This window comes from Aspergillus melleus (genome assembly GCF_016097325.1).
Source record: "Aspergillus melleus strain CBS 546.65 chromosome Unknown contig3, whole genome shotgun sequence".
Taxonomy (NCBI): Eukaryota; Fungi; Ascomycota; class Eurotiomycetes; order Eurotiales; family Aspergillaceae; genus Aspergillus; species Aspergillus melleus.
In genome coordinates this window covers 505,524-531,238 of record NW_025763372.1, presented here as the reverse complement: position 1 = coordinate 531,238, position 25,715 = coordinate 505,524, and the positions used below count along the sequence as shown (strand labels likewise).

Genomic DNA, 25,715 nt, shown 5'->3' with positions numbered 1-25,715 from the left:
CAGGAGAGCCCTCGTATAATGCTATTGGCCCTCAAAAGATCTGAGGATGGCATTGTGGAAGGTATACTGCATGTAGTTCTCCAAAGGAAAGCCTCCTTGATGACTAACAAGCGAAGTGAGACTACCGCAAGAATGGCATCCGTAACTGTCCACGTTCATGGCAAGAAATATGTGAATCAATGAAGGACGAAGGAGGGTATGAGGTGCTGCAATGAATGGCCCGTCAATGACATAAAACATACTAATACTCGGCGCATGGTCTACGGTCCTGCGACCTTAGAGCGCATGCGTCCATCCAGTCGCGAAGGCCTGACGTTGTCATGTCAAAGATACACATCTACCTTGCAATCATCCCACAACATCCTTGCTTGGCTCTGAAAAGCAGAGACATTGAAGGTAACCACGGAGGTGCGTTGAAATAGGAAGCAATGGCCGTGGCTGGAAGAAGATCGTCCACCAAATCCGGTTTCGATGGGCACGTGCGCTGGTAGTTCTTTCGCCAACCTTTGGCTTTCCCGGACTTGAAAGATGAATGGCGAGATTCGACTTAATCAACAGCCATTGAGATCATGGACTTTCTCATCCAGGATTATGCATGCTTGGACCCCCGGGAGTGGCTGGGTGGCTTGGTAGAGTGTCTGGCACTATATGTTAGGATGAGTATGTGCCTATTGATACGCCCTAGAAACATGGGCACGCACTTCTTCTCTCCGCAACGCAGCAAACAAAGAACTGTCTGTAGAGAGCATATAGGTTCGAAGGTGTCATAAGTAGCGACTATAATTAGACGGATTAGCAAAAGCAAAACTAGAAAGAGACGTCGCAGACGTTACGTAGGTATTAGCTTGCCTCGAGTCCGTCGGGGCGCAATCGATAGCAGCCGGCAAGACGCGATAGCGATAATCGTAATCAATCAATCAATCAATCAATCAGTCGATCGATCTTCCTCCGGTCACGTTGCCTCTGCTTCATCTCCTCTGATCTCCCATTCCCTTGACAGTACTGACGCTCTGTTTTATTTTGCATCCTCAGGAGTCGTCAGACACTCTTTGCGACCATCAATGAATTAGCCGGGTCGTGCCTGTGGCCTGTTATCGCGACGATCTCCTTATCACCCCGGTCTCTCCCTGTTTCTCGGGTAAGGGCTCTCCTTCAGATCTTTCGCTCCTTATCCTGCTATGATCTGACCATCCACCGACAACAGAACTCCATCTTTCACCACCGGGGACATTTACAATTCCCAGTCTAGACCTCCGATCAACCTGCCAGTCTTCCGGGCGAGGGCAATCAAGAATTGGGAAAGCATTCCATCTTTTCCCTCCCTTTTTGGACGTGGCTGGTCCTCGAGCCGCATTCCTCACTCCAACCGTCAGATACAAACAACCCCGAACACGACGTGGATCTTGGGTCTTTCTTCTCTTCCTTGAGTTTGAAGTGCGTTCAATTCGGTCCTGTTAGACCGGATTTCTAGTCAATTCCCCTCTCCCACCTTCCACAGTGGCTTCTTCGCTCCTGTTTCGGGCGTCGCCCATCGACCCGGCCCTCCGTCCTCCCTCGCCGTCCAACGATCCCAACTACAATCAGTCTTCCTCGGCGGAGAGCAACTCCAGGCAGTCGACAACGGACGCTGTCGCAGGTGCATCGTCGGCCTCTTCGCAAGCTTCCGGAACCGTCCCCGAATTCAATTCCCTCGATAAATCGAACCATAGTCCCGGCAGCAGCGGCGGCTTCCCCAGCTCTCTAGGCCCTTCCTTGCCCGGTCTTTCGGCTTTGGCATCGGTCGCCTCTGCTCCTACATCGAATCTACGGTATGTTCTGTGGTAGTCGTGCACTGCGATACTTGTATCTTGCCGCGGTGGAAGAGGGTTCTGTCGGGGATTGTGGTATACTTTGCTCGCGCGTATACATATCGTGCATCCACAGTCGTGTCATGAACTAGAACTAGCCCCTTCCTTTCGATTCCCTACATCGAATCAACCTAAGATATTGGCATTGCCAGCGAATCTCCAGCACTGACTTCTCTGGCTTACGCGTGCAGGGCGTCTAGCGGCAATGCGAATTCCAACATGGCCAATATGACCTATGCAACCTCGTCTCCTGCCGCCACGACCGGTGGACAGGGAAACAATCCGGTAAGTGAAGCGACGTGGCTGAAGACGCGATGCTTATCGTGGCTTATCTTTCTTGCTTTTTTTTCTGGCATATTTTTCTTTTTCTCTGGCGATGGTTTTTCCAATTCCGGCCGATCTGTTATCAGCCGGCTTGGCGCCGGTCGCTCTTATCGCAGCCCGACAAATCTCTCATCTTATCAACCAGCGCCTTCCCTTTTCCTCCTCTCTATCTGTCTATCTATCGTATCATATCACTATCGGCTCTCTACCCCCGTCTCTCTCTCCTCCCTCCTCCCCATTCTCACTTCTCGCGATCCTCCCTTTTTTTCACAATGGCGACTGCAATGGCTGACCAAAAACGGCCCCATCTACAGCCTGTGTGCCAAAATTGCGGCACCTCCACCACTCCTCTCTGGCGCAGAGACGAACTCGGCTCCGTTCTCTGCAACGCCTGCGGCCTGTTCTTGAAATTACACGGCAGGCCGCGCCCGATAAGCTTGAAGACTGATGTCATCAAAAGTCGCAATAGGGTTAAGACCGCTGGCCAGGGTCCAAAACGCAAGGTGAGTCCGATGTGGAAATTTCTTTTGGGTGAATTCTGTGACCACGCTCGCTAACTTGTGTATGATGGCTTTAGTCCACCGGCACTGTCGATGCCAATGGCCTACCTACCTCAAGATCGGAAGCGGGCACTCCTCCGTTAGGCGGATCTCACGGATACCGTCGCGCGTCGCGCAAGGCATCGCCGGGTCATTCGGATCGCTCCAACTCGCCAGTTCCGCGAACAGAAACCCCCGGCGCTTCGTCGATGCACCAACCCCACGCGCAGACGCAACACAATTCCAATATCGCTCCGCAGCATATGTTTGACAGTGTGACCCTCGGAGAGCATGGGCTCAGCGCGTCCAATGGCCTTCCAGCCACCCAGCTGCGCCAACCGTCTCCGACGGCAACTTCTGCCGAAGACCGACATCTCGAGTCGCCTCAAACCTATGAGGGATTGCTCGCGGCAAACACGTCGCTCAAAACGCGTGTGAGCGAGTTGGAATTCATCAACGAACTTTTCCGAGGCCGAGTGACGGAACTCGAGCAGAGCAATGCCGCTGCGCGCCGATCCGAGATGATCGTTCGCGACTCGGAAGTGCGCCTCCGACGCTCGCTCGACGACTGTGAACGGCGGGAAGATGAGCTGAAGCAACGCATAGCGGAAATGGAGCGCCAAATCTCCGACAACAACAACAGTCCAGGCGAACCTTTGGCTAAACGCATCAAACTGTCCGACGTGGTCGATCAACCGGCCGATTCGCCGAGCAAATCGCCCAAGAGTATCTAATGCCGATGGAATGTGTGAGCTGCGCTTGATTCGACAGTACCCAAAATTTCCCCCCAAAAAAAACTTGGCATCCGCTTCTGCTGAATTCTCTGGTCTTCCCTTGGCTTCATGATACCCTTTACAAGTCTGTCTCTTTTGGCTGGATGTATATCGGATCTCACTAATGTCTGTCTCCTTTCCGCTTTTATTCTACGTTCCCCCAATCAGCTCTTTTCATCTTACGCCCTACCTCGACTCAATTTAGCGTCGAGCTATTATTTTTCTTTTCTATTCCGATGAGCAGGGGAAGATCGACTTTGAGACAGCGATGCGCGGAGCAACCAAACCCCCTATATAACCGACGTGGGAGCGGTCTATATGTATGTCTGTGATCTATAATCTGTTTTATTCCACCATTACCATTATTATACTATTATTCCCATTTGAGTTCTATCTCTGTGTGCTTGGTTATCTTATGATTGTTCCATATGAGGGTCTGTCCCGCGAATCCGACTCCAAGATGTGGCAGGATTCCGATCTGAGGAGGACCGGGGGAGATGGGGCTGGCTACGTGGTTAATCGAGCGTGATTGATTTATCATTAGCGTGTCGTTGCCATCTGACGTTGCATACGATATGCAAGTCGTGAGGAGAAACCCAGAACACTCAAAAAGTCTGCATTATGTCTTTGGAAACTATTGTCTATCGTCTATTTGCCGCAGTCCCATTACTCTCTTCCCTTCTGTTGTTTATTTCTTTTTTTCTTGAATTTATACCATCCAACTGCCGCACTTGACCTGTTCTGTCTTCTTTCAATCCTTCTCGCGACCCAATTTACTTCAAGGGCGTGATTCTGACAGATGATGATCTCATGCACGTCCGACTTGAATTAGCCATTGATCGTCCCTGCAGTTATCTTATCATCTTTATCTCTGAACCGAGGCTACCCTTTATATACTATGCCGCCTTGGGTCAATTTTTTCATCCTCCTCACTCTGCCGATTCTGGTATTCGGTAATCCTTTTGAGATCGTAGGTAGCCTTATCTGTTCGGATATGAACTAATCATGGTATTGCGTCATTTCCATGTTTTGGAATCCACAGTCGCTCCTGACATCTACTATTGTTGTCTCATGATTCCTGCAAAGTTATATTTGGGGTTGGCCGTTAGGGACGGATGTGCTGCTTTGGGGTTAACTACCTACTAGCAGGCTATATCGACAGTAATATTAGTAGGTGATGTTCAGAGTCGGCGAAATTCAGTCTCAGTTCCTTCCATCCACTCGCCCTTCATTGATCAGTATTCGTTACCTACAACCATAAGAACATTTGTTTCCTTCAAAGATCCCGTTTACCTACCACCACCTCCTTAACAGGTATCCATTTCTCAAATTCACCACGCACGAGTTTCCACTGGTAGAACACTATCCATATTCCGCATTGCTCAGCAAGTACCCTTAGGCGATCAGCCTCCGGTTCACCATGATTATAATCTAGCCTTATAACCTTGAGCCTAGGCAGAGTACCGGACTTTTTCAAACGCGCAAGGAAGCCCCTAAGCCAAGAGCTATGCCCTTCGTTGAGACTCTGCCTGATTCCGTGAAAATAAAAACCGCCCATCTCCCAGATTAATGTCAGACGTTTGAGGGTGGGGCTCTGCAGTAGACGGACTGCATTTTCAGGAGTCTCCTGGAAGAGATCCTGGCCGAATAAGCTGAGCTCTTCGAGGCAAGGGAACTGGGAAAAGCTCGGCATAACATGCTCCGCTTCAGTCGTTGGGAGAGACCCTATCGATATAGCCTTGAGAGATGAGGCTTGTGGGGCGAGGATCTTCAAGATAATGTCCGGGGTACTTCCTTCATGGGCGACGTCCAGCAGATGCAAGTCGGCGCGTTCCAGGCGGGCCGGCCATGAGAAGAGCCGTTTGATGATCTCAAGAGGCCAAGTATAGCAACGCATTTGGAGACTCGTGATGGGTAACGTCCTTTCTTTCCCCGCTGGTAGAGCACGCTCGAGGTCCTCTATTTCAGGGACAAATCCTCTCCAGATGGCCGCGCAGAATCCGTCCCAGATTGAGTTCGTGACATTGAGATGTTTCAGCGTGGGTTTGTCAGAGGCGATCAACAACGTATCCAGGTTATGACATACGCGCAGGTCCAAATGGGTGAGCGGCATCTTCGTGAGCAAGGACATCAGAGTCCGGTGGTTGGCTTTGCGCGGATTGGGCGGATAATTGAGGGTCAGGGTCCGCACAGATATCAGCAACCCTATCACGGCCACCGGTATTGGCACCCTGTCGCTTGGGTTTTCATACCTGGATTCTTCATGGAAGGCCAATGAGCGGAATAATCTGCGTACCGGGGGTGGGGGTAAAGCTTTGGCTGATAGTCTGCGGTTTTCGAAGAAGATTTCTAGGGGCGCTTGGTTGTAGAGGACGCTCTGTGCGATCCCATGCCATCGCCAACAAACCCGCATCAACTTGGCCCATTGACTGATGCAAGTCTGGCCTCTCACGATTGGTCCGCAGAATTCAAAAATTCGGTAAAGTAGCTCATTGGGAAGTCTAGCTATAGACATATCTATAACTGGCTGCTCCCTAGATAAGCTAGGGCTTTTGGGCTCTGGGCTAGCCCAACGAAAGAGTTTGTCAAAAGTTCTCATTGATATTGCGAGTCGAATGGTTTGGTATATGCCCTCTCCTATTACCGGAAATGGTGCATACTTTATACAAAGGAGTACAAGGCCTGATCGTTCCTAATCTGGTAGACTGGGGTCTGGGGATCATTGAAAAGTGGAATATTCCGGGTTACTCTAACTGAAAGTTCCATGGAACATTATAACGGATTGACAGTGCTGTGCTATACTATAACTGATATCGGAACAGTCCCATTCCCCGCGAGTGCGATCAAACGGGTGCTCGGCTATCGACTACAAACTTCACATATTTCGGAGACTTGATAGACTTCACAGACTGCACTGAATGATAGAGCTTACTATCTAGATTGCTATGCTCGAGCCCCAATTGCCCAGGTTAACAGGGTCTGCATCAAATAGACAAGCCAGGCTGATGTCTATACACTAAGAATATCGTTCTGTCAGTGTGCAGTCGATTATCTCGGAAGTATCTGAAGATCTGACAATCGATCTCCTCGTTAACTTTGGTTTACTTGCCCTTCCTGCACCATGCTGACTACAGGGAAGCCTTGTTGGAATGATTCTTTCAGTTCGACGAGATTGGGCGTTTGTATTCTCCTGATTAGCTCACTAGCCCTAAGGGACAGCCTCCCGTCGCGGACCTGGTTGAACAACGGCCAATCTTCACGTCTTTTCACATTGATGAGATATTCATCACGGGTTTTGGTTCACGCCGTCGGTCTTATGAATTGGATAATTAACTATGAGGCCTTGCGCAGCCAAGTTTCAGACAACTACCTAGATACTGATCTCACTTGTCCTCTCGTCCTGTTCAGTCTCGTCCCCAGCGCGCTCTACTTCGAGGGTAGAGCAAAGACTATTATCCAGAAATTAAAGAATCCTACTGTTCGGCTACGGGTTGCAAGCTCACGCCAATTCACTGATTCTCGGTCAGGGTTTATGAGTATCTCGAAGGTTGACAGAAAGAGAATATGGATGAAGCGACGGGAGAGCTCGAAGCGTTGAGACATTCAATGAGACTAGACTCAGAATGGAACGAGGGGCATGATGCCGGATGAAGGTACAGAATATGGAATCAACTTTCCTAGCACGGGTTTTCTTAGGGACGAGGATCGCGGAGAGGAGGGTTTCCTCGACAGAAAGCTCAGGACAATTGAATCCGAGTCGGTGCGTTCGGTCATCGATAGGGCTTTGATGATGACGACTTTACGGGCCCACATCGTCTTCGGTACTCCCTGCCTCGGCAAATCCTGTGCATAGGTGTATCCATGCGGAGGTAAGGGAGAGAACATGGGAGGCCTGCGCGGCTTTTTCAGCCCAGTTGTGGAGTATCTCATGAAAGGGGTCCCTGTTAACCGTTTCAGGGGCTTTCAAATTTGCATCCCAGTATGGGAGATGACTAGTATACACCTGTGTACAAATCTGCAGCCAAGGCCCTGGCTAAACGTCGACGAATGACGACATCTGCGGAAACGATATGCACTGAATTGACGTATATCAGCCGATCGATTGGTTATATCTATGCGAAACTGGAGGAGGCCAGTTCGTGGGTTTTCCAGGTGTCTCCATGTGGACAGCGATGATCTTGTTTCTATTAGTAGAAACATGCAGATACCTCATCTCATGCACCGGTAGCACTCCGTATGCCGTGCAAAGATACAGAACAGCAGGTGCATTCAAGGACGAAGGTTGCTTCAGCAGTGGCTCCTTGAGAATGCCCACTGGACCCTAGGGTGACCCCTGGCTATCTTGCAAGCGAAGAGGATGTCAATCATTCAGGGGCCTCGACTCGTAAGAACTTAAGCTCCGGTGGAGCCACACGGCTCACCGCCGTGGCGGTGCGGTATCGTCGGGTATCGTACCGGTTCTGCAGACCCTGACGGCAGGGCAGAGCGTGGCAGACTCGTGTACGGTACGGTAACCGGGGATTCTGTGCTGGCGGAAAGTTGCCTGCCTGGACTTTCTGGCCTTTTGCGTGTCCCTTCCCGGCTCCCGCTGCTCTCCTCGTTCCTCTGCTTCTGCTCCTCCCCAGCAATGCCTTGAATTCCCTCCCTCCCGTCGTGTGCTATCTTTCTTTAATTTCATCCATTCTTCTTTTCCTCTTAGTCTTTGCGCTTTTGCATTCTCTCCTTCTTTAGTACGTCTTTAATTGTATCATTCTCTTCTTTCCCTTTACTTCCGATGAGACGACCTGTATTTGCCTCCGCGTTCTTGCAATAGCTTCCTCCCCCCCCAGATTTCTTGAACCATGCCGAAAAACCGACCCGCCACGTCGGGATACGCCCGTCTGGCTCAGGAAGAAGAAGATAGATCCCATGATGTGTACGACTATTCAGATGACGATGAACTTAACCAACCCGCCGACACGATATCCGAATCCGCCCCCCGATATGCGCCAATCTCATCCCGATCCCAGATGCAGGCCTCGTCGCTCGCCTCCCCCCCCGAACCTCGACGAAGACCCAGCGGACATTACCGACGAGGCCGGAGAAACTCCGGCGTAGACATCAAGGCCATCAATGCGCGCCTGGAGCGGTGGGCCGAGGAAATCGCCTCGAAGTTCAAGATCAACAAGGTCAAAGGGAAGACTTTGGAGGAGGAGAAATTGGAGATCTACCATTCCGTCTTCCAGGCCCCCGACGGGGTCCGGCCCGTCACCGCCGAAACGCTGGAGTCGGACGAAGTGGAAGGGGCGCAACGTCGGGCCCGTGACGAATTCGAGGAAGTGGTGGAGGGCGTCCGCATTGCCATTGAGATGGGCGTTCACCCTCGCATGATCTCGCAAGGTAGCTCCGGCAGTTACTTTGCGCGCAATGCCGATGGAAAGGTCGTGGGTGTGTTCAAACCCAAAGACGAGGAACCTTACGCATCCCGCAATCCTAAATGGACTAAGTGGATTCACCGGAATCTTTTCCCTTGCTTTTTCGGGCGTGCCTGCTTGATCCCCAATCTGTCTTATGTCTCCGAAGCGGCCGCTTATGTTCTCGACTCGCGCCTACGCACCAACCTCGTTCCGTACACCGATATCGTGTATCTATCTTCGAAATCATTCTACTACGACTTCTGGGATCGGAGAAAGGCATGGATGGGCAAGAAACCGCTCCCACACAAGGCAGGTAGTTTCCAGGTTTTCTTAAAGGGTTACAAGGATGCAAACCTGTTCCTGCGTGATCACCCCTGGCCGGATCAGGCGAATACTGGATTCCGCGCAGAGGACGCGCCCAAACGCAAGAAGCGCCCTTGGAATGAAGCTTGCCGACCTTCCGGTGTTCATTCAGACGACGAGGAGGAAGATGAGGAGGTGCATGTTCCCGGCCAAGCTCCCTCGCCCCGGGAGGAGAGCCGCGAGCGACGGTTCTACTGGACCGAAGGTCTTAAACAATCTTTCAGGGAGGAGCTGGAGAAATTGGTCATTCTGGATTACATCATGCGGAACACAGACCGTGGGCTAGACAATTGGATGATCAAGATCGATTGGAACACGGAGGAAGTATCCATTGTGGCCGATCCGCCGCAACCCAACGGGGCTCAGCAGGAGGACGACGATCATCTCCCTCCCGCACGACCGATTTCAGTTAACTCTGACAAGCCATCCACCGCTTCATATCCATACAAGAGGCACGAGACAATGGTTGCCGTCAGTCGGTCTGGAACCCCATTGAACGCACAGGAGCCGCAGGCGTCCATTCAGATTGGAGCAATTGATAACAGTTTGTCATGGCCATGGAAACACCCGGATGCCGTAAGTCCTCTATTCAATTGTCGTACTTGAACATGATGCTGATTTTTGCTCAGTGGCGAAGCTTTCCTTTCGGTTGGCTGTTTCTCCCTGTTTCTTTAATAGGACAGCCCTTCTCCCAAAGAACGAGAGATCACTTCCTCCCACTCCTCACGTCAACAGCCTGGTGGAGTGGAACGCAGATGGCCCTCCGACGGGTGTTCTCGCAGGATGACGACTTCAAGGAGAGTATGTTCGCCAGGCAGATCGCCGTGATGAAGGGCCAAGCATGGAATGTTGTCGAGACATTGAAGCACCCCGACCACGGTCCGTTGGAGCTCACCAGACGTACTCGAGTCTGTGTCTGGGACGATTTAGTGGACGTTCCGGTTGCCATTCCCCTTCGTGGACCATCCACGGAGGCTCAACGACGCAAAGTCCGGGCCTACGACCGTTACGACCGTTATGACCCCGACAACGAGGAAATGGACATTGGTGCGGCCATGTCTCTGGGCACTGGTCCGGAGAATGACCTTCTAGGATTGGGATCCTCCCCAAACGAACTCCCCAACCCCAACCGATTCGAGCTTTCCCGGAGCCGTCACTCCCGTGACTTTGACATGCCCCGGGCTCAGAATGGCAGCCCTGCTACGCTAAACGACTATGGCTTCGGCCGACGAAACATCGACGACTTCGGCGACGATCGAGGCTTGGATCAGAGCTGGGCCACCCTCCCTCCTCGGCCGGGTAAGAAGCATCAGAAGCATAGTTCGGTGTCTTCGAACGGGCGCAGTGCAGCGCATCTGATTTGGAGTAGTGATGACTTGGAAGGTGATTTGGGATATGCAGCTGCCGAGGGAATGGAAGGAAACCAACGCAAAGTCATCGTGGAGCGAATTGAAGCTGTCAAGAGCAAAAACCCTGTTTTCACCTGGTGCTAGGCACCCATCTTGTTCCCTACGATTCCTATTCTTTCCCATTTTACCACTTTTTCTTCTTCTTCCTCCCCTTCTATTTCTTGTTCAACTACCTACTTTACTTGTCGTCATGACCGTCATCTTCCACTTTTAGCGTGTTATGGGCAGAACTGGCATGAGGAATCGGTTTGCGATGTCGCATGATTTGCGGCCTGTTTTTTTGGATGGGAAAATTTCACCCTGATGTTGTATATAGACGACAGACTTGCTGCTGGTCTCACTACTAATTCTTCTATTGACGTTGAGATACACAAAAGAAAGAGGAACCAGCCTGCAAATAGAGAGATACATTTAATCGCGCAATTCCCAGTAACTGAGGTCCTCGTGACCCTTCGAAGACTTGCTTTGATAAGCCGATCTTATCGGGGCTTGGCATGCGATAATCATCGGCGAGGCAGAAACCCTTCGAGCAGCTCCCTCTCTCACTCTCATTCTCTCCCCTTCCCCTCTCTACTCCTCTCCTCCCTCTCGTTCTCTCCTTCGTCTCTGTACAACCCAGTGCCTGCATTCGACAGCGTCGATCGCTTGCGCGTGGGTTTCGCGATGGAAGGGCTGTAACGACTCTCTTATCGCTCACTTTCCTTTCGCATTGCTTAGACCTCGGCCACTCCTCACCCTTGAGTGACCTTCGCAACACTCGACGCTCAAGAGCCTCGCCTCGATCAGTTACCTTTATACAAAATCTATATTATCTCTGTTGTGCAACTCTCACTTTAATCTTAAACTCTTAATCGCGATTCATACCTCGCAAACCTTTCATCCCGCATACATTGTCTCGGATACCCGCATCTGCATGAGAACGGAAGCAGACAACCATGGCGTCTCATGCTGCTATGCTCTTGGACCCAAGAGCGTACAGAAAGCAAATGCACAAAAATGGTAACAACCCGGAATCCCCAGCTGGAACACCAGATTTGGACAGCGACCCCAGTTCAGAGGCCCAGGATGAATCCTTTCCCTTGCCCCCCTCACCTAGGCGCTGCCCCTCGCCCCCGGAAGATCCTATGTTCTTGGATGACACAGACTCACTGATCGACACCGCAGACCGGTCGGAGTCCGGGAAATCATCGCAGAGTAATACCCGTTCCCCTACCGCGCCCGCCGGCACCGCCTCCGCGGCGCAACGATTCCTCAGTCCCCAACGTCGTGGCCGGACTTCCGTCAAGTCGAGTCCTAGGTCGAGTTCCCAGCTCCAGTCACTCGAGTCGCATACCGACAGTGCAACTTCATCGCCGCAGCCCTCCGAGAAAGCAGAGCCCGAGTTGGAATTCACATTTACGAGCGCGCAGAGCGACGATGAACATGATGCGAAGCGTGGCTGTGATCAGCTCGACACCGGGGCGGATCTGCGCCATGGTAGCTTAATTGAGGATATGTATGGGGTGGAGAGGCGAGTGAATCCACCTTACAAGAAAATAAAAATGAAGGACGAGCAAGATGGCCCGCCCAAGAAAGGGAATTTTGCCGCCACTGGGGACAGCGGATTGGGCAAATGGATGAAGGAAGAACAGTCAACACCAGAAGCGTCTCTTCCGGTGACCCCAGATGTTGTCGATTTGACCCTTGGTAGGATACGACATATTGCTACAAGACAAAGGCCATTTGCTAATGCTATCTAGATGCCCCAGCTGCATCCACCAGCGATGACGATCTGCAAGTCACCGGCTCGAACAACCTTAGCATCCAAAGGGTCTGCTATGGAAAGATTGAAAATGCAATGATCCAAGCTATTATGGTTCCGAAACCTGCTGGCGGAACGATCTTCGGTGATACAAATTGGCCGTCAATGAAATTAGGGGTACACCGTATTGCAACTCAGGGAAACATTCGCATCGACGTCTCGGATCCCCATGGCAACATTTTTGGAGCTGTTGATACGAGGACCGCCTCTGCGATAGCTCCGCTTCTTGACTCGCCGGGTTTGAAGGTGGACATCACTGCACGATTGGACTATCGGCAGCGAAAACCGAGTGAATGGCCCGGGGAATGTTGTTCAGAGTTCTATCGGGCTTCGATTAACTTATACGGTCTAAGAAAGGATGCAGAGCTCGTCGGAAATCACCTGGGACAGCGTAATGTTTGGCTTGGCACCCCGTTCAGCGTGGAACAAGGAGTGCCGGTGTTCAACCCACATGCTGAGAAAAGACGCGCCCAGGCCGGCCTCTTGCCCGCAGCCGCTGCTCGAGGCCGACCCGGTGTCAGTTACGAAGTACGGTCGGCGGAGGAAGTGAACAATGCAGTGATGAAGATGTTTGATCAGCTTCAGAGTGCTGAGAACGTCCCTGAGATGGACACTCCTTCTCTTTTGAAAACGCCTTTGCTTCGGCATCAAAAGCAGGCCCTCTGGTTCATGACCGAAAAAGAGAAGCCGCGCAAGTTCGGGCCCAAGGAGAAAGACAACAATTCTCTTTGGAGAATCGAGTACTCCGCCAGCGGCAAGCAGAAATACCGCGAGATTATCAGCGGCATCACGATGGATGAAGAACCCCCGCAAACCCTGGGCGGGCTCTTAGCAGATATGATGGGTCTTGGTAAGACACTGAGCATACTCTCTCTTGTCGTGTCCTCCTTAGAGGAGGCACGTAACTGGGCGCCATTGCCTCCACCCACGGACATGGTGAAAGATAATCCAGGAATTCGCAACAGTAAAACCACGCTGCTCGTGGTTCCATTGACTGCGGTGAACAATTGGGTCCTGCAGATCAAGGACCATTTGAAGACGGGAGCCGTTTCCTACTACGTGTTTCACGGCTCAGGGCGCACTAATAACGTTGAAGAATTATCGCAGTATGACCTGGTGATCACAACCTACAGTATCGTGCTCAGCGAACTGTCCGGCAGGGGCGCAAAACGGGGTGTGAGCCCTCTGACAAAGATGAATATGTTCCGAATCGTCCTGGACGAAGCACACACCATCCGAGAGCAGACGGCCGCACAGACCCAAGCCATTTTCAAGCTTAACTCGCAGCGCAAGTGGTCTGTCACCGGAACGCCGATCCAAAACCGGCTCGAGGATCTCCTCTCTGTGACCAAATTCCTCGGGCTCTTCCCGTACAACGACCGGACCAACTTCGGAATGCACATTCTCAGTCGGTTTAAGACTGGGGATGCCACCGTTCTGGCTAGCTTGCGTGTGCTCGTGGACTCATTCACGCTTCGTCGGGTCAAGGACAAGATCGATATTCCCGCCAGAGAAGACCGGATCGTTTTATTGGAGTTCTCCGACAAGGAAAGGCAATTGCATGATTTCTTCCGCAACGAGTCTAACGTGATGATGAAAGTAATCGCTGGCGAAGACCAGAAGATGAAGGGCCGCATGTACCATCACATCCTGAAAGCGATGATGATCCTGCGACAAATTAGCGCTCACGGCAAGGAGCTACTCGACGCCGCTGACCGAGAACGGATCAAGGGATTGAGCGTCCAAGATGCCATCAACCTTGAAGAGGGCGGGGATAATGATACCGCCGAAGTGTCCGACAAGAAGGCGTACGAGATGTTCGTCCTAATGCAGGAATCTTCGGGGGACGCGTGTGCCACGTGCAATAGGCGCTTGGAGGAACCAAATTCTGATTCTGGCCCCGTGGACCGGCAAACTCCCATTGCCGTCGTACTTCCTTGTTATGACGTGCTTTGCCCTGATTGCTTTTCCGGCTGGAAACACGCTTTCGACAGCCGAAGCAACTCATTGCTGCCGGATATCAAATGCCAAGTGTGCGAAGGGTGGATCCCCGCATCGTACTCCTACATCACCGTTGGGGGACTGCAAGATCATCTGATCGAGCAAGTCAAAGCTAAGCAAAGTCGACGACAGTCTAAGGTTCTTGGAGACTACGAAGGCCCGCACACCAAGACTATCGCTCTTGTTGAGCAGCTTCAAGCCACGGCTGAAGAGAGTCGGAAATTGGGAGATGGGGAACCGCCTTTGAAGAGCGTGGTGTTCTCCGCATGGACGTCGCACCTGGATCTGATCGAGATTGCCTTGAAAGACAACAACATCACGAGTTTTGCACGGCTGGATGGCACCATGACGCTGGCGGCCCGTGGGAAAGCCCTCAAGGAATTCCACAGCAATAACCGGATCACCGTGCTTCTCGCCACTATCGGCGCTGGTGGTGTAGGACTCAACTTGACGGCGGCGTCCAAAGTGTACATTATGGAGCCGCAGTATAACCCGGCGGCAGTGGCGCAAGCCGTGGATCGCGTGCACCGAATCGGGCAGACACGCGAGGTGACCACGGTCCAGTTCATCATGAAGGACAGCATTGAAGAGAAGATCTTCGAGCTGGCCAAGAAGAAGCAGCAGTTGGCCGATCTGAGCATGAACCGCGGCAAACTCGACAAGAAGGAGGTCCAGGAGCAACGAATGAGGGATTACCGGGGATTATTCAAATGATCTCCGTTTCTGTGGTCTCTGCTCTTTTACTTCTATTCGATTTCTCTCATCTCATTTTACGCATGCGACCTTTGTTTTCTGGGTGATAAATATTCACGGACACTGACTTGGGACAAAATTACGGTTGATATTTGATACCCTTCTACGGCTCGGGCGTTTTACTTTATATTCTATTCTATTTTCTACTTATTGGTGTTTTGCGATTTGGGTTGAAGATTTGGAGACGGTTGATACAGTACACCGTTGGAGCTTATTACTCGTACACTTGCAGACCTAGACAGGATACTAAGGACGCAAGTCCATTGAATACAGAAGTTTTCTTTTCTTTGTTCATCATTATCTACAGACCAGCCATAGATTAGATAGACCACCACCACCATCCATCCATCTCAAGATCAAGATCAACAAGACCCAACCCCCAACCCAAACTTAGAAGACTATCCCAGAGGACTATCCCACTCACAACGACCGATCCCCATAAACCCCCTTCTCCACAGCCCCCAACACCCCCTCCAACCTCTTCCTCAACCGTCCCAACTCCCTCATCCTCTCCTCCCTCTCCTCCTCCACCCCCCTCAACTCCTTCTCCAACTCCTTAATCCTCCTCTCCTGCTGCTCCTCACTCGAATCGATCCCCGGCAACACGGAGATCAAGTACTCGATCTGCTGCTCCTTGATGACAAGATCGCGCGCTAACTCGCGCTGCCGACTCGCAAATACCCGCGGCGCGTCTGCTGCCGGCGGAAGGTTCGGGTCTCCAGTGCCAGGCTCTGCGTCGCCGCCTGCTTGTGTGGGGTGCGATGGTGGTGGGGAGGTTTGGGCGCCGGCGGGTGCGCCAGCGGGTGCTGGGGGCAGGGACGAGTTCTTGGGGATTCGGGCGAGGGCGGGCGCGGCGGTGCTGATTCCGGGGGGTGGGATTGCGGGTGAGTTGTCGTGGTAGGTTGTTAGGTAGCCTAGGGTGGCGTAGAATTGGGTTGCTAGCTTTGGTTTCGTTAGTAGTTTAGCTAACTGGTTGGTTGGTTGGATGGATGATGGGTAAGGCAGGTAGGTATGGTTGAGAGGGGAGGAGGGAATGGGGAAGACGTACTTGGTCCAGACAGGTCTGGAGTTGGGTGAGGATGTCTGCCATTATGGGCGGTGGTGAGGAGGAGAGGAATGACAGCGGAGGTGAAAGGAAGAGAAGGAAGAAAGAAAGAAGGATGACGCCGATGGAGAGAGAAAGGCTAGATCGATCGATAAGATTAGCTCCTCGATTCTCCGACTTTTTTACTTCCCCGACACCAGCAAAACGGACAAACACATATACATTCACATACACATACTTAACTACACCAAGACCAAGCGCAATGCTATGACATGTCATGAAATTATAAAATGAATCGCCTAACCACTCGTCCTATCTTCTTCTCCTCCTCATCCTGCCTCCTCCTCCCCCGCAACCTGAACCTGAACCGCCGCCGCCTTCTCAGCACCTTCACATCGCGACTCTTCAAGCTCCCACCACAACCACTCCAACCACCCAGCTCTTCACACCACAATCTACCCACCTTCCTCGCGCATACCTCCCGCAACAACATTCCCCAAACAACAACTACCTACATCGGCACCCACTACGAATACACCGTCCAACAGGCCCTCCGCGCCTCCTCCTTCCACCTCCACCGCACCGGCGGGCGCTCCGACTCGGGCATCGACCTCCTCGGCACATGGCACCTACCAGGCCACGAGCACCCGCTGCGAGTCCTCGTACAATGCAAAGCGATGAAGACGAAGCTAGGTCCGAACCTAGTGCGCGAGCTCGAAGGCACGCTACGACGCCATGCGCCGGCGGGGTGGCGCACGGGAAACCAGGTCGGCGTGCTCGTTAGTACAAGGGAGGCGACGAAGGGGGTTCGTGATGCGTTGAGCAGGAGCGAGCATCCGGTGCTTTGGATGATGGTTGATTATACGGGGGTGTTGAGGCAGGTTCTTTGGAATGGGAGGGTCGAGAGGTTAGGTGTTGCGGGGGGTTTGGGGGTGGAGATGAGGTATTCCTCTCCTTCGTCTTCCGAAGGGTCTGTGGATGCAAGCGAGGGGGACGGTGAGGTGAAGAAGGAGGTGGTGTTGACGTGGGACGGGGAGGAGATGGAGCATATGGATTCGGTGGAGGAGAGGATGGCGCGGTTGGAGGCGCAGTGGATGGCCGTTTGGGGGTTAGATGGGGCCGGCGATGCGAGGTATACGCGGTCGGATGTGCTAGAGGCCATTGAGCAGCTGTATCCGGCGGAGAAGCCACTTCTCTACGGGAAAGGGGGCTGCTGTTTGCTGTCGGAGGAGGAGAGGGCAAAGGTGCGCCAGCTGTTGGAGTCGAGGGCATGGCCGGTCTGATTCAGGCGCATGTATCCTCCAACTACAGTGTACTGGTCCCTCCTTCCCGTCATGTATCATATGTATCATAGTGTATAAACTGTATAGCAATTTATTTCAGATCAGGGTATATTATGTAGACAATGAAGCTTTGCAAAGAAGAAAAATCGTAGCGTCGTGAACCTTCAACGCCGAAAAGGAATAGTAGAAAAGAAAGCAATCAACGGAACTACCCCTGCATGGTCGACCAGAAGTAATTCGAGTAGAAGAAGCGCGAGAACTTCGGATCGATGTTGACAACGTGCACGTCGCCCTTGCGACTGTTGCGAATAACCGCCTTGTTGAAAGTGCCCGCCTCGTCGGCCTCGATATCCACTCCCAGCGACCGATAGATTTTCAATCGAAGACTGCCCATCAGATTAGCATCCAATTATCGAATATCCAAACAAAACCAAAACCATGAGAGGGGAACTCACATCGTCGCATCGTCCATCTCTCTCTCGCGCCTTGTCCCCTCGTCGCCCTCCAACCCCTGAGCCTCCAGATCCGCCAATCGCTCCTTCAGCATCTCCAGCTCGCTCTCCAGCCTCTCGCTCTCGATCTCCAGTTCCGTGGCAGCCTTCGCGATGCGAAATTTCTTCGTGTCCAGCTCGACCATCTCGGCGGCGTGTTTGCCGGCGTCGTGCGCCGCTACGGCCTCCTCGTGTTGCGCGGTCAAGGAGTGCAGGTGACGCGACAGCTTCTTCATGGAGGATTCTGCTTCGCGCATGCGCAGGTCGCGCGACTGCTGGAGGGTGGCGAGCGAGTCATTGATGCGCGTGACGGCTTGTTTGTCGGGGTGGATGTTGAAGTTGCCGATTGTGTGGTGGATCAGCTATTGTTGTTAGTTAGTTGATCGATCGGGTGGTGGGAGGGAAGGGGGGGGAGTAGTACCGTGGCAGGGCTTTCGTCGAGAAGCATTTTGGCAAAGGAGATTGAGACTTATGGCTAGTTCCTAGTAAAACGTGGAGATAGACAATTCTTGTGGTGATGATACCGACAGAGGAAGCATCCGCGACTGTTGATACTTTCGTTGGGGCAGCAACTGCCACAGCGCCACAGTTTGGGTGCACCGCCACTGCGTGACGAAAGAATCCAGGCGACCATCATCGCCGGTCATTCCTCACCTTCATCGAGTCGATTGAGCGATCTGCTTATCCCCGGAGCTGTTCTTCTTGACGTTTTGATTTACTGCCATACATATACTACCTACGACCATGGGCTCGAATCTACCCTGTATGTGATCCCCCTCGATGTGTTAATGTTTACCATGCTAACTAACCGCCTTCTAGATGCCGCCGACGCTGAGAGGTGTGTGACTTCACCGTTATTCCCCGAAAACCCACTGACTGAACTATGCTCTAGTCCCCTAAAGCCAGCCGAGCTGCAGGTGCTCCGATCGCAGTACGAGAAAGAAGGCGACTACGTCGGCATTCAGACGAAATTCAACTATGCCTGGGTATGAGCACGATCCGATCCTCCCGACCCGTATGTGTCGGCAACTCTAACATTCTTTTCTGTCAAGGGCTTGATCAAATCCAACGCCCGTCCAGAACAGCAAGAAGGCGTCCGTCTACTATCAGAGATTTTCCGCGCGGCCCCCGAGCGACGACGAGAATGTCTATACTACCTGGCCCTTGGGAACTACAAGCTGGGCAACTACGGCGAGGCGCGACGATACAATGACCTGCTGCTGGAGAAAGAGCCGGCCAACCTCCAGGCGGCGAGCCTGGGCACCCTGATCGAGGAGAAGGTGTCCAAGGAGGGACTGCTGGGCATTGCGATCGTGGGCGGGTTGGCGCTGGCGGCGGGTGTCGTTGGGGGTGTGGTGTTGCGGGGAGCGAAGAGACGGTAAATCACAGGGTCTGAAGGAAGAGCTGAAGGAAGAGCAGGCACATAATTTGCTGAGATGTACATAGGTAGGATGGATCCGGGCCTGGGTTACTGCGGTTTGCTCTTGCTATTGATTGTTATTGCTATGGTTTTGATACTGGGATGAAATGATTGTTTTGCATGTGATGGCGTTCTGTTGTCCATGACTTTGAGCTTTAGCAGATGTGAATATTCAGTCCAGGATGTACGGTGTATGTTTGATGATCAACTTGATGTGATTGAGACATTCAGACTGAGACTTGGTGAATTGGAAGTTGGTGACTGATCTCTCAGGCACGCCACCTGCTAACGTCATCCTCCACCTTCGCCTTTCCTCTTCGTTGACTCCGTTCCATTGTTTCCCCAGTCTCCTCACTCTTCACCTCTACTTTCCTTCTACTAACCCCCCTGAAACAATGAATGCCCGTTAGTTTGATGGAATATCCCGTCAACCTTTCAGTACATGCGGGCCCGAAACCAAGAATGACGCTGAGTTCGTCAGGGAACCAAAACCTCGCATATCTGCAGCCCATTGGTTCAAGTCCGTTTTTAGATAAATAGTCTCTCGACTTGTTTGATACCCGACCTTCTCGATACACAGAATCATTTTCAGTTTACTCGTCTTTTATCTTTCTTGGATTATCAACACCAACCACTTATCTACTTTGGTCGCCATGGATGCGGGGGATCGGATGTATTGCCATGCCTGTAGCGGGGTGTGGCTACGGAATGAGCGCGGACTGACGTGTCCGACCTGCCAATCTGAATTCACCGAGATTGTATGTTCCCTGCGCCCGCGAGATGCACCGTGATAGCTGACTCCATAGATTGAAATCCCCCCTGACACCGAAGCCCCCGACCCTCCTGAAGAGGCGCCCGAAGACCGATTCACGCCACCCGTGAACCCGTTCGCAAACCATAATCCCTGGGCCTCCACCGGCGTGGACGACTTTCAGGATCGATTCGCCGGCGGCAACAGAGGCACAGGAAATAATTCAGGAAATGGCTTCTCGCATCACACCTATCGCTCGCCCGACGGTCGGTTCACCTTCTCCAGCACGACGTACTCGTCTGGGCACCCTCGACGACGGTCAACCGACCCGCAGGGTAATATGCAAAATGATCCGTTGATGCCGATGATGCGGCGCTTGGACACGGTCTTCAATCGGCTCTATCAGCAGACGGATCCTCATCGGCCCGCGGGTCAGCAGCCCTGGGGAGAACCACGGAGACCGTGGCAGCAGCACAATGAGGATTCTAACGAACATGGTTTTGGAGGATGGGGGCAGGGTCCCGAGCCGGCGGGACTGGAGGGACAGCGGAGAGCGCCCGGCGCAGCGTACGACGGGTCCTTTGACTATGGTCTACGGTATGGAGGCGGCTCGGACTTTCATAACGATGGACTGCATCCTCGCGATGCGGACGGTCCGCAGCCAATGGCTACTCCTTTACGTAGCTTGGGCGAGTGCGTTTCCCCTTTTCCCTTGCGAGCTGCACGTGGCTAATTGTGGCAGTATCTTGGAACTTTTTCGCAACGATTTCGGTGGTGGAATCAACCAGACTGGCAACGGCGGGTTCCGGGTCATGACCGGTCCCAACCCCCTGGCGATGCTTTCGGCGCTGTTGAACCTCGAACGAAACGGGGATGCGGTGTATTCGCAGGAAGAGCTAGACCGCGTGATCTCGGAGCTGATCGACCGAAATGGCGATCACACCGCCGCCCCGCCGGCCTCGCAGAATGATATCCGGTCTTTACCGAAGAAGAAGGTAGACCAGGAGATGCTGGGGAACGAGGGCAAGGCGGAATGTTCGATCTGCATGGACCCGGTGGAGGTGGGCACGGAGGTGACGGTGCTGCCGTGCAAGCACTGGTTTCACTTCAGCTGTATCGAGATGTGGTTGAGCCAGCATAACACATGTCCTCATTGCCGACGGGGTATCGATGCTCCTGCACAGTAAGTCGACGGCGATCACGACACGAAAAGGTCAGTGCTAAGGAGAGCAGAAATGAGAGCAGCGAAGGTACTAGCGACAACCCCGTGGTGATTGACAGCAGCCCTGAGACGTCCCGTCACAGCAGTGGCGTGCCCGAACACAGCGGGCAGCCGACAGGAGGGGGCAGGAACAGCGCTGAGGGCGAGACTGAGCGACGAAACAGTCGAGATCAAGGGACGGGCGGAGGATTGACCGGATGGATGCGAAGCCGATTCGGAGGGGGGAATTAGTTGCGAGGGAATTGGACTGAGTACTCCCTATGTAGACATGATGAACACGTTGACTTAATGCAGTATGCCAATGGAGAGAGATTCTATACTCCTTTCCCTCTTCTACTCGGTAGATTCTCTTGATAAAAGCTGCAGCAGATCAAAAACAGATCAAGATAAGGAAAGACTCCACCGTCTCCAACTCCACTTTGCGCCCTACAATTGACTCCCCCTCCTCCCCTCTTTTCTACTTCCTTCATTTCCCTCTACTTACACCTCTCCTATCTTTTATTCGTATCGTATTCTTCGATATTATATTCTCACATCACATCCCTCCGAAATCTTGTATCATTGAAAATGAAAACCCTCTATAAAAACGGCCTCATCGTCAGCGACTCCGCAGCGGAGGATACCTTCTCCACCTGCATGCTCGTCCAGGATGATCGGATCGCGTATACCGGGAACGATGTCCCCGAGGTGGATGGGGATGTCGAAGTGGTTGATTTACAGGGGAGGAGGGTTTTTCCGGGGTTTATTGATGGGTAAGCCGTTTCTATCTCTGTCTTTTCTTTGGGGGTTGGTGGGTGTGAGATGGTGTGGATGTTTGTGTATACATGCATCATGCATGCAGATATGGATGAATTCCGTTCATATCTCTAGATCCAATAATGGCGCGCATGATCTATGGTTGTTCAATCTACTATCTGTTCAACCTTGCATCATTCTATTCTTCTATTCATTCAATCTTCTCTAAAAGAAAGACTAACTCGAGAGAAGACACATGCACCTCCTCCTCTTCGGCTCCTCGCTCTCCAAACTCGATCTCTCCCCCTGCACCTCCCTCTCAACAATCCGCTCCACAATCCAAGCCTACGCCCAAGCCAACCCGCACCTCCCCCGCCTCTTCTGCCGCGGCTGGATGCACTCCATGACCGACGGCGCCGCATTAGCCTCAATGCTCGACGACCTCGACCCCCGACCCATCTTCATCGACTCGAAGGACCTACACTCCGCGTGGTGCAATACCCCTGCATTGCGGGAACTCGGCGTCCAGGATCTTCCTGACCCCGCGGGCGGGGTTATTCATCGTGACCAGGACGGAAACCCATCGGGGCTGTTGAGCGAGGCTGCGGCGGTGAATATTGTCTGGCCGCATGTGGCGAAGGTTGCGAGCAGGGAGGAGAAAATCGGGTTTGTGAGGAATGCGGTCAGAGCGTATAATGGGGCTGGGTATACGGGTGTCGTGGAGATGGCGACGGATGAGAATTTGTGGGAGACGGTTTTGGCGTTTCGAGAGGGAGAAGGGGAGAAGGGGATGACGCTGCGTATCGCGTCGCATTGGATTATTCTTCCCGATGCAGATGAGACGAAGGTCCTAGAGCAAGTGGACCGCGCGATCGAGTTGCATGCGCGATATAACCTCACCACGAGCCCTGGGTTGCGCATTGCCGGTATCAAAGTGATCTGCGACGGGGTGGTGGATGCGTGCACGGCGGCCCTGACAGAGCCGTATGCCAGCACCGGCACGAACTGCGATCCGCTCTGGGACGCCACGATGCTGGAGAAGGTGGTTCGGAAGGCGGACGCGGCGGGCCTGCAGTGCGCGCTGCATGCTATCGGCGACGCGACGGTGAAGATGGCCGTGGATGTGCTGGAACGGGTTGGCACGAAGGGTCGACGCCATCGCATCGAGCATCTAGAAGTGACGGCGGCCGAGGACGCGAAGCGGCTGGGCGAGTTGGGGATCACGGCGTCGGTGCAGCCGGTCCACGCGGATCCGGCGATTGTACGGGCATGGCCGAAGCTGTTGGGCAAGGAGCGCTGCGAGAGGGCGTTTGCGTACCGTGAGTTTCTCGACGGGGGAGCGCAATTGGCCATTGGGACGGATTCGCCGACGGCGCCGCATCTGCCGTTCAGGAATCTGTATACGGCGACGACGAGACGGTCTGCGCGTGAGCCGGACTCCGTGGAGGTGTTCAACAAGCATCTGGCCCTGTCGATGATGGAGGCTGTTGCGGCGGCTACGGCCGGGTCGGCGTATTCGTGCTTTGCGGATGGGTATGCGGGCAGGTTGAGGGAGGGCATGAAGGCGGATTTTGTGGTCGTGGATATGCAGTGGGAGGCGGATCGGTTGCTGGATGCGACGGTGGAGGAGACGTATTTTGAGGGGAGGAGAGTGTATAAGAGATGATCCTGTCTTGATGGGCTGTACATCTAGTCTAAACTATGATTTTTAGAAGGCTATCTACTTTAAACTGATCGTGCCCTAATTTTATATCAAACCACTCCATCGAGACTCCTCTTGCAAATTCAATTTAGACTCTACTAGAAGACCCCTCTATAAATCTAGAACTCCGCCTTCACCCTCTCACATAACTCCTTTAAAACACCAGCCAACCACTCGAAATCACTCCTCTCCAAGTAAACCTGCGCACTCAGCCTCGTCCACAAAGACCCTTGATACTCAAACACCGGCACAAACGTGCCCTTCTGGAACAGTTCCTCACGAAACCACCCCAACACGGCTGCCACCAGGGCCCTTGGCACAACAGCCACTCTCTTCCCATCTTTCTCTTCCACCGTCACCTTCTTCTCCCCTTCCTGACCCTGATCCTGACCCTGTACCCCAGACTCAGCCACCCAAACCGGCAACCTCACCGTCGTCATCGCACACTTCCGAAACAAACTCCCCTCCCCATTGACCCCCAACCCCGGCTCCTGCAACACCTCCATCCCCAGCGCCTCGGCAACCAAATCTGCGGCCTCGTTCGCCAACGATTCACAGTACTCGTAGATCCGCGCCTCCCCGCCACAGACGTTCTTGCGGAAGTTTAGCGCGGCGGGCACGCATAGGTACGCGGAGTCGTCGGTCGTGGCGGTGTATTCGAAGAGGTATTCGAAGGGGGATTTTTCTGGGGGTGTAGGTGAGGGGTTACTGGTGGAGGGGTCTGGTCGTGGGATGAAGCCCCATGAAGGAGGGAGCGTCGTGCGGATGAGGTGTTGGTTTCGGAAGGGGACGTAGAGGACGGCACAGCTGCGGGGGGTGTAGAGCCATCTATAGACATGGTTTAGTATACATGTACTCAGTTGGGCTCATTCCATCTCCAACATTGAACACCAGGTGGTGCAAGAGACCAAGGTGAGGAGGCAATGTAGGATAGGGCCAGATAGTCAAACAAAAAGCAGCTAACAAAGGAAAGGGGTTTCATACTTATGACAATTACTCGTCAAAAAGTCCGGCCTCAACTTCCCCAAATCCAACTCCACCTGGCCCACCGCATGCGCCGCATCCAACAGACTCAAAACCCCCATCTCCCTACAAACCTCGACCAGGCGCTCAAACGGGAACCGAAACCCCGGCATACTCACGATAGTATCAAACAACGCCACCTTCACCGTCTTACCCTCCCGTCTGGCACCCTCCACGACCTCCCTGAACCGATCCACGATGCCCTCGCCATCGATCGGAAACGTATATTCTACCTTTTGGGTGCGTAGACCCCGCGTCTCAGAGAGATGTTGCAGACCCCGCTCGACACCCCCGTAGACCGTATCGAAGTAGACGAGCACTTCGGTGGGTTGGAAATCGAGGTTCGTGAGGACGGTGTTTACGCCGGTGGTGGCGTTCTTGACGAAGACGCATTCGGAGACACTGGCGTTGAGGAGATCTGCGATTGCGGATCGCGCGGCGTCCAGGTGGGTGGAGTGCGTGCGGCGGAGGAAGAGGTCTGGGCGCGATTCGACGGCGGATTGGAATGCGCGTTGGGTGGTTTGGATGGGGATCGGGTAGGTGCCGTAGGATCCTGGGGATGTGTTAGTTGGTTGGTCTGAGGGTGGATTGCGGGGGCATATGGGGAGGGATATACCGTGGTTGAGGTTGCGGAAGGATGTATCAATGAGGAATTGCGATTTCATGGGATCGCCAAAGGGGATAAGGGAGGACATGTTGATGTAGTAAATCAATTGTGGATTGCGAGGAAAGCAAGATGGAGAAGAAAGAAGAGAATGAAGGAGGATGAAGAGAGAAGATGTGGTAGATAGATAGTCAACCCCGCAGGCAGTATGACTCAACATAATTATACGACTC

At 53.0% G+C, this 25,715-nt stretch overlaps 11 protein-coding genes across 11 annotated transcripts; 7 read left to right on the top strand and 4 right to left on the bottom strand.

The window, feature by feature from the left end:
• Positions 1-569: 569 nt before the first annotated feature.
• LDX57_005183 (putative GATA transcription factor (AreB)) lies at positions 570-3,444 on the top strand (the record flags this gene model as incomplete). Its single annotated transcript, XM_046086862.1, has 5 exons — positions 570-660; positions 1,499-1,808; positions 2,039-2,132; positions 2,486-2,674; positions 2,749-3,444. The coding sequence occupies 5 exons, from the start codon at positions 570-572 to the stop codon at positions 3,442-3,444; spliced, it is 1,380 nt and encodes a 459-aa protein (XP_045942828.1).
• Positions 3,445-4,759: 1,315 nt separating this feature from the next.
• On the bottom strand, positions 4,760-5,596 carry LDX57_005182 (uncharacterized protein; the record flags this gene model as incomplete). Its single annotated transcript, XM_046086861.1, has 1 exon — positions 4,760-5,596. One exon carries the CDS (start codon positions 5,594-5,596, stop codon positions 4,760-4,762), a length of 837 nt encoding a protein of 278 aa, XP_045942827.1.
• Positions 5,597-8,324: 2,728 nt separating this feature from the next.
• Positions 8,325-10,735, top strand: lsb6 (1-phosphatidylinositol 4-kinase LSB6; the record flags this gene model as incomplete). The annotated part of the gene is made up of 2 exons (XM_046086860.1): positions 8,325-9,818; positions 9,872-10,735. The coding sequence occupies 2 exons, from the start codon at positions 8,325-8,327 to the stop codon at positions 10,733-10,735; spliced, it is 2,358 nt and encodes a 785-aa protein (XP_045942826.1).
• An 851-nt stretch (positions 10,736-11,586) lies between these two features.
• LDX57_005180 (DEAD/DEAH box helicase) lies at positions 11,587-15,167 on the top strand (the record flags this gene model as incomplete). Its single annotated transcript, XM_046086859.1, has 3 exons — positions 11,587-11,650; positions 11,816-12,337; positions 12,391-15,167. The coding sequence occupies 3 exons, from the start codon at positions 11,587-11,589 to the stop codon at positions 15,165-15,167; spliced, it is 3,363 nt and encodes a 1,120-aa protein (XP_045942825.1).
• Positions 15,168-15,626: 459 nt separating this feature from the next.
• On the bottom strand, positions 15,627-16,296 carry srb7 (med21 domain-containing protein; the record flags this gene model as incomplete). Its single annotated transcript, XM_046086858.1, has 2 exons — positions 15,627-16,148; positions 16,255-16,296. The coding sequence occupies 2 exons, from the start codon at positions 16,294-16,296 to the stop codon at positions 15,627-15,629; spliced, it is 564 nt and encodes a 187-aa protein (XP_045942824.1).
• A 245-nt stretch (positions 16,297-16,541) lies between these two features.
• Positions 16,542-17,534, top strand: LDX57_005178 (uncharacterized protein; the record flags this gene model as incomplete). The annotated part of the gene is made up of 1 exon (XM_046086857.1): positions 16,542-17,534. One exon carries the CDS (start codon positions 16,542-16,544, stop codon positions 17,532-17,534), a length of 993 nt encoding a protein of 330 aa, XP_045942823.1.
• Positions 17,535-17,605: 71 nt separating this feature from the next.
• spc24 (kinetochore Spc24 family protein) lies at positions 17,606-18,689 on the bottom strand. The gene is made up of 3 exons (XM_046086856.1): positions 18,447-18,689; positions 17,990-18,387; positions 17,606-17,920 (listed from the first exon to the last, which is right to left on the bottom strand). Exons 1-3 carry the CDS (start codon positions 18,471-18,473, stop codon positions 17,743-17,745), a joined length of 603 nt encoding a protein of 200 aa, XP_045942822.1. The 5' UTR covers positions 18,474-18,689; the 3' UTR covers positions 17,606-17,742.
• An 80-nt stretch (positions 18,690-18,769) lies between these two features.
• On the top strand, positions 18,770-19,407 carry FIS1 (mitochondrial fission 1 protein; the record flags this gene model as incomplete). Its single annotated transcript, XM_046086855.1, has 4 exons — positions 18,770-18,788; positions 18,845-18,863; positions 18,918-19,011; positions 19,078-19,407. The coding sequence occupies 4 exons, from the start codon at positions 18,770-18,772 to the stop codon at positions 19,405-19,407; spliced, it is 462 nt and encodes a 153-aa protein (XP_045942821.1).
• A 691-nt stretch (positions 19,408-20,098) lies between these two features.
• LDX57_005175 (putative RING finger domain protein) lies at positions 20,099-21,649 on the top strand (the record flags this gene model as incomplete). Its single annotated transcript, XM_046086854.1, has 4 exons — positions 20,099-20,203; positions 20,252-20,889; positions 20,939-21,379; positions 21,430-21,649. The coding sequence occupies 4 exons, from the start codon at positions 20,099-20,101 to the stop codon at positions 21,647-21,649; spliced, it is 1,404 nt and encodes a 467-aa protein (XP_045942820.1).
• A 336-nt stretch (positions 21,650-21,985) lies between these two features.
• LDX57_005174 (amidohydrolase) lies at positions 21,986-23,819 on the top strand (the record flags this gene model as incomplete). The annotated part of the gene is made up of 2 exons (XM_046086853.1): positions 21,986-22,170; positions 22,406-23,819. The coding sequence occupies 2 exons, from the start codon at positions 21,986-21,988 to the stop codon at positions 23,817-23,819; spliced, it is 1,599 nt and encodes a 532-aa protein (XP_045942819.1).
• Positions 23,820-23,974: 155 nt separating this feature from the next.
• On the bottom strand, positions 23,975-25,573 carry LDX57_005173 (putative aminotransferase family protein (LolT); the record flags this gene model as incomplete). The annotated part of the gene is made up of 3 exons (XM_046086852.1): positions 23,975-24,683; positions 24,840-25,431; positions 25,495-25,573. The coding sequence occupies 3 exons, from the start codon at positions 25,571-25,573 to the stop codon at positions 23,975-23,977; spliced, it is 1,380 nt and encodes a 459-aa protein (XP_045942818.1).
• Between the last annotated feature and the right edge of the window lie 142 nt (positions 25,574-25,715).